Source organism: Zerene cesonia, chromosome 12 (assembly GCF_012273895.1).
Source record: "Zerene cesonia ecotype Mississippi chromosome 12, Zerene_cesonia_1.1, whole genome shotgun sequence".
Lineage (NCBI taxonomy): Eukaryota > Metazoa > Arthropoda > Insecta > Lepidoptera > Pieridae > Zerene > Zerene cesonia.
Window position 1 is genome coordinate 761531 of NC_052113.1, and position 7462 is coordinate 768992.

The 7462-nt window shown below is 32.1% G+C and overlaps 1 protein-coding gene across 1 annotated transcript in view; it reads left to right on the forward strand.

The window, feature by feature from the left end:
- The first annotated feature begins 2407 nt into the window (after positions 1 to 2407).
- The window catches only part of LOC119830917 (putative inorganic phosphate cotransporter), an 11226-nt gene continuing 6171 nt past the window's right edge, over positions 2408 to 7462 (forward strand). The window contains exons 1-5 of the mRNA XM_038354106.1: positions 2408 to 2441; positions 3745 to 3866; positions 5433 to 5612; positions 5999 to 6137; positions 6668 to 6885. Of these exons, the coding sequence (XP_038210034.1) occupies positions 2408 to 2441; positions 3745 to 3866; positions 5433 to 5612; positions 5999 to 6137; positions 6668 to 6885 (693 nt within the window). The remainder of the gene's footprint in view (positions 2442 to 3744; positions 3867 to 5432; positions 5613 to 5998; positions 6138 to 6667; positions 6886 to 7462) is intronic.

A 7462-nucleotide genomic window follows, 5' to 3' on the forward strand; every position in this document is an offset into this window, starting at 1 on the left:
GAAGTGTAAATTTAACATAATCCATTAATATATAGGTAAATTCATGACATTTTTAGAACTTGTAACTAGGAAAAAAAATTAGTTGGCACATAATTATACACTGACAAGGTTGATCATATTCAGCGTCTTTTTAAATTTCCCGATTGTGTCGAAATGTATATCTAATGTTTGGTTTATAAATCCATTATATTTTTTACATATTCGTGGCATGGGGGAGAAGAAAAGGATACAAGATACAAGTGAACGTGAGCAAATTCTCCAACAAACAAATACTTAAGGTGACAGAATAAAAATGCCCCTGATTTCGTCAAACAGCTATAAAAACCTAAAGCATTTCTCGCGTCTTACGATAAAATGTTTGTCGTCCCCATCGAGCATATGGTCCCTCTGAAGTGTTTATCATAGAACCAAATAGATTGGTAAATACGATACTGGTGGAAGAAAAGCTTTGTTTTTATAAAAACCTCAAGGGTCTGTCAGGACCTTTGCACTAATGGACGGAAAATATTAACCGTATAGTAACGATGAACATTGTTCGTTTTTAAGGCATCGAAAATCTGAGTTTGGGTTTTTTTTATTCCAACACTATTTCAAGTATTGAAAACCTTTTATTTCCACTTTTGGACTTATCTGCTATGGATTTATATTATGGCTTATGCTGGACTATAAATGATAAAATATAGTAATAAATAATAATAAAAAATCATCTTTATTTAGTTCTCACAACATTAGTACATAACAAAAACTTAAAAATACAGAAAAATATATATAATTAAATAGCGTAATTAATTCAATGTTATTTTGTGTCAGATATTAATGCATGCAAAAATTATTTTCGGCATTTTAAAAGAAGATAAGGAAAAAGTACTTAGAACTGCCTCACTCTTTAAAAATCATGTGTTAAGGGTTGGTGTCAGGTCTAACAGGTTCTCAAAACGTCGGAAATGAAATAAATCATAGTTAAATCTGTTAAAAGTCCCGAACTTCTATAAATATCTTATCAAGCACTTGTAAATTTGTGTATTTATTACAAAGGAAACAAACATTAACAAACGCAGCCTTGCCAACCACGATTTAACAAATGGCACCTCGTTTGATGGTCCGCAATTTTGCTGAATTATTACATTCCTCGTAGAATGGGCCTGTCTGATAAAATAATGCGCAAGGAAAATAAATTTTATGTAACGTTTGGAGTAAATTGATGCCACCTTGCAAGGGATGGTACTAATTGATTTTCACAATTTGAAATGAAATGAAAATTAAAAAACTTTATTTCAACAAAAACAAAGTCACAGCGTATTCAAATATAGAAAATTGCTTATTGCTCACATAGCTTAAACATTATTTCACACTCTAGGAGACCTGTGACGTGGGGAAAAATCCACGACTGAAGATTATTTTATTGCACATACATTTATGTAACTCTGTTATTCTGGTACATAAGCAGCAGGCAAGTATCTTCAAATTTCCTTTTTGTGGTTTTTGCCTAAAAGCGACATCCATACATTTTTTGTCATGGTTTTTTTTTGGAGTAAAAAAATCTCTCGCGCGCTCGTTCAAAAATGTCTTAACCTCTACTATTAAACCGTCTCTTATCCTTTACTATTAAACTCTGAATAGGTCATTTATACTTCAAGAAAATTTTACTTTTTTCAGTTCATCTAGTCTATTGCCTTTTCGTCCAGTCTAGTTAGTATATACATAATAACATATAGTACGTCTGGAAATAAATACAAATCGAAAGCATTCAAAGTCTTTATTATCACAAATTTAAAATAAACCAATGAAACTTAACATGTATTTCTATTTTAAATATTAGTAGCAAGAACAGTATTGAACGCTTTAGCAATCATTACAAATCGTGAACGATAAGGATGATTACAACAAAGTAAAAATCTTACTTTAAAGTCTGTGTTTTCCTTGTAAATACTGATACTTAATTACAGCAGCTGCTAATTTTCTTGCAATTTATGACACGAATTCCGCAGAGAGTGGTAGTTTGCAAAAATATATTTCTTTAATCATTTGATAAGCAATATCTCCCATAAAAATATTATGTGGATACCTTAGTTATAATCAAAATCGTTTTATAATCATGTAATAAATGAGTTCTTAATCGACAATTTAGAAAAATCGCAGTTCTAATCACCAACTAAAAATGCAAGGCTTTAATGGCTTCATTATTTGTTTTTACAAAACTGAGGAAAGGAAAATAATTAATATCTATCATCCAATGCCATCACAAGAGGTCAAGCTATAAAAATTATCACCAGAACACGGCTCCATGGTTTCTGTAATCGCGAAATGGGTCGCATCAGTGCTGAGCTGTGTTCTCTCCGTGTACACTCTGAATAGGAGTCGATTAAAAACATTGAAAAATATTCATGAACCTATTATATATTAAGTGATGGGTACTGTGGACAGTGAAAACCGTAGACCAAGTTAGTGTTTTTTTTGTTTTCTAAATGTGTTGCTGTAACGTTTTTAATAGATAATTCAGAGACGAGATTTAATGCTTTGTCATGATAAATTTACTGCAAGACGCTCGCCCTTGAATCATTCGTATCGTCACAAGAAATACACTTTAATGTTATTATTTATTCTTTGTATAAAGTATTTTACAGTAAGACCAAAATAAAACACCATGAGGTTTCGGTGATATGACGATGACGTTCTGAAACGGATAGTTTCTGCAAGTGAATTAAATTTAAAAGTATTAAGGAAAACAGTATACCGCATTCAAATTGTTAAAATTAGACCATTATATGAGACCACATGAAAGGCACTAGCTTTCACACAAAATGATAATCGTAAAAATCGGTTCATTAAACAAAAAGTTATGAGGTAACAATCACAAAAACAGTCGGAATTGATAACCTCCACCATTTTCGAAGTCGGTTGAAAAACTGAGTTTTTTTAGAAATTAAACGTTTTATTTTGGAAATCTTAAACTCTAAATGTGAAGTTTCTTTATTCTAATCGGATGAGTTATCTTATAAAATAAGTAAAGTATCTAAAAATTACATGATTTTGTTGCCTTTCTTCAAGATATTGATTTTTTTAAATAAATTACCTACAATATCCATGTCATTTAACAGCAATTTTTTTCTTAAAATTATCACGCATATAATTTATGAGGTGTATTGTATTATATATTATTATACTATATACATACCTATATAATTCGAAACATTTGGTACTATCCTAAAAGTTATGTATAATGTTAATAGAACACTGTTTAAGAGAATTCATTTTTCGCAATAAAATTGTATTTATGAAGTTTTTATGCAAATGCCTTTTGTTTTCATAAAGATTACAGCGCGATCCGATAACCTGAAAAATACCGTCCCAGCCTCATTTGAATATTTCATAAATTACCGGACAAATAAATTGAAATACATGCTTCTTTCAGACATTTTTCATAGCAAAAATTAACTTATATAAACTACTTTATTTTAAGATTTAATTAGAAATGGGAAAAATCGCAAATCTTTTAGTGTAAAGAATGAATTATTGCTTAAAATGCTTTAACAAATTTGATATTTTAAACCAATATAGTAAAAAAAAAACAAAAAACGCGCTTATATAATGAATTCACAAAATTGTCTCAACTGCTCTTATACAGAGTATACGTGAGTCGGCGATCCTCATAATTAGTATAAATTAATTCCCAGTACGAGTCTTGTACTAGCCCAGTCCTCATTAACAAATAAAATGTTTGCTTTTCTTTGCATTTTCTTACAGATGGCCTGGGTATACGTCATTTGCAGACATTCCTCATGTTCCTGGCCATGCTGTTAGCATACAGCATGCGGGTCAACCTTAGCATGGCAATAGTCGACATGACCAATAGAGAGAACGATAGTGTAAGTAAACTCAAATTCAGACGTTTATTTATGCAATTAGACTTCTTCTAGAAGCACTTTGGAATTACAACATAATTTCACCATTTAAATAGCAGTATCTGCAGAGGGGAGTCGTCAAGAAACTCTGTAGTTGCTACATGTATAAAATCATAATGGTCGTGCCTAAGAACTATTCTGTATTATTATTAATGTAAGAATCACTCTGTTTGTCTCTTAATACTTAAGCTACCGCCTAAACCATTGAATTTGAATTCGAATGAACTTTGGTACGAAGATAATTTAAGACCCAAGAACAGACATAGGACAGTTTTCTCCCTGAAATCTTACGAGAACGGGGAGTCTGCAGGTAAGACCATAGGCGGAAAGTTACTGCAAAAAAATTACTTATATAAATTTTGAGAATTATTGCACGTGTAAAAAGTACCTTATTGATAATAATTTAGACAACTAACGTCAGCCAGAGGAATGGCAATATCTACTATATAAAAATAAGTCGGGATTTCCTTCCTGACGCTATAACTCGAGAACGCACGGACCGATTTCCACGGTTTTGCATTCGTTGGAAAGGTCTCGGGCTCCGTGAGGTTTATAGCAAAGAAAATTCAGGAAAAATTTTAACAGAAAAGCGGGAAAATCATTTTTCACACACAGCCATCTGGTGGCGAAACGGAGTTCGCCGGGTTTGCTAGTTGTATATAAACTATAATTTATTTTCATAACAATTCTATCTCATATTCAAAATAAACATGCTTTTAATGTAAAATTAGATTCTAAAAATGAGAATTTAAACTTGATCTACAACAATTATGTAAAAATATATGTTATGAATATATTACAAAAGATTTAACGCTTGTTAATTAAAGTGTCAAAGGTTGGTACATTTGTAGATGATATAAAAAGAATTTTAGTACACATAACAAATGATATGATTTTGATTGCACGGGGTTATCTAATGCTATCTGCGTATTGTATTGATTATGACGAAACGTTGTTTATTTTGTGAAATAATAGTAAACTGAACATATAAGTACAACTAGTAAACCGCCCGGCATCGTCTTTGATACACACATAGCTTTCACTCAGGAAAAACGTGTAAATTCAAGGTTGAAAGAATTTTTTGAATTTTGTAATCGCTTCTAATAGTTCTTGAGATAAGCATTCTATCTCTTCAGCTTTATATTATTAGTGTGTATGATAAATGGCGTCCTTACAATGGACGAAGAAAGTTCGGACGTAGTGAAGGTCTTGGGAAGGAAATGGGTGCGGGTGGTGAAGAACATAAAATAATGGCGTGCACCTGAAAAGGCCTATATTCAACTCTGGGTTAAAACCGGCTGAGAAAGAAGAAGAAGATGGAAAATGGGATACGTAAATCTAGGCACGAACCATGAGTTTGCGCTAGATAATAGAAATATGGGAGACACTTTTAGAAATTTATCCAAACTTATTGAATTACTATATTTATGAGTCAACATTATCCTTCAAATGAGAAAATAAAGCTAGGAAAAATCTCGATTCAGATTCGGTCTCTGAACATCTTTCTACCGAATCTTACTAATTTTACAGTATTTCGACTGGAGCTACAGCGTGCAATCCCTCGTCTTATCATCATTCTTTTGGGGCTATGTGATGCTGCAGATACCAGCTGGAGTGCTTGCGAGAAGAGTGGGTGGGAAGGTTCTGATCACCATCGCGATATCTGTTAACTCGTTGATTTCCTTGCTCATGCCGTTTTTGGCAAATGTCGTGAGTATAATATTTATTTATCTTGCTTAATATCTTCAGCATGCCATTACAAATACGCGTATACAAATTATTTATCATTTGTACATATCTTTTACATCAAACATTCTTATAAGACAATATTTTATACAGCATTAGTAGCTTCCTTTTCATCATTTAAATTTTGGAAGTAAATTGAGTTATTAATTATGAATAATTTATTTTGCTAACTTGGCTTCATAAGCGTCCTTAAATTTTCTAAATCAAAACCAACATAAAGGTAATCAACATTGCTCTAAATATTACAAGTATAGTACAAAAACTTTGAACCTTTCTTATGAGTGATAAACTACTTGAAAGTGTGGATGACTTTTGACCATATCATTACGTTTCACTTCATTGAATTTCAGGGCGGATGGAAAATAGTGTGTGCGTGTCGAGTATTACAAGGTATGACACAAGGTTTTGTGTTTCCCTCCACGCACTACCTAATAAGTCAGTGGATACCACTAGAGGAGAAGGGGATTCTAACCACAATTGTGTATGCAGGTAAGATCCTCTTTCTTTGACGTACTAGAATATGCTGAGCTTGTAGATAACATATATTTAAGCACTGCATTAAGATAAGTGGTGGCCTGTGTCTACGTTCTTGAACTCTGGGGTTTGAGAACAGCTGAAAGTACAAGAAATAAATTGATTCTTAAAGTTATCTTCACAATAACCAAATCACTTGTCTAGCATTATGTTCATTATATCCTAAATCCTCATAAAACGCCTGTGTACAAATAAAAAGTGATGTTGTTGATGATGATGATGCAATGCGTACGATGTGTTTCCAGCTCCTGTTAACATTTCTGTAATTCACTAACTACTACAATGCTTCCTAGCTTATATACAATCTAGTGTGTTTGTAGGTTAATAAATCTAATTAGTTGAGCAAGATAACACATAAAGTCTAATAATAAAATAATGTCCTTTAATGCAATAGCTTCTTGTAAATCAAAGAAGAATATTGCATCCGTATTTTCAAACATCAAATATGTATATCACTTTTCACAAAACCATCGTATAATTTCCAGGTGGACAGCTAGGAATTGCTCTACAATTAACAGCTGCAGGATTCTTAGCAGCCGCTTGGGGTTGGCAAGCGATCTTCTACGCCAACGGAATCCTGGGTATCGCATGGGTGGTATCTTATCTGGTATTTGGTTCATCGTCGCCTGAACAATCGAAGATAATAACGGAAGCTGAGCTTATGTATATTCAGACTTCTTTAGGACGAGTTGGCGAACAAAAAGTTAGTAACGGAAAGCAGTATTTTTGTGCTATCCTTGCCATATCGATCATTATAATCAAAATCTTCATTATCATCACCAAATGGAATATTGGATTCATTAACATTTTTCAACTCTTTCTCCCCCTTATAATATCTTCAGTACCTGGATGACCGAGCTTTGCTCGGTATTTTTTTTTTATTTTTTATAAATTGTGTCTTAAAAACTTAATTATTCGCCAAAAATAGTATTATTATTCGCCAATAGATGTCAGGAAGAGTCATAATAAATTTGGACTACTCAAAGCCTCCTATTTTAAAAAAAAGTAAGTTTAAGTCGATAAAACACGAATAAAACACGAAAATGACATTTCCTAAAAAAGATTCCTAGCTAGATCGATTTATCGCCCCCGAAACTCTCTATATACTAAATTTCATGAAAATCGTTGGAGCCGATTCCGAGATTTCTTCTATATAATCCAATATATATATATATATATAATTGGAATATATATATATATATAGAATTGCTCGTATAAAAATATAAGATTATTGCGTTTCATTCACTCAAATCTTCAGTTAATAATTAATTAACGCTTAA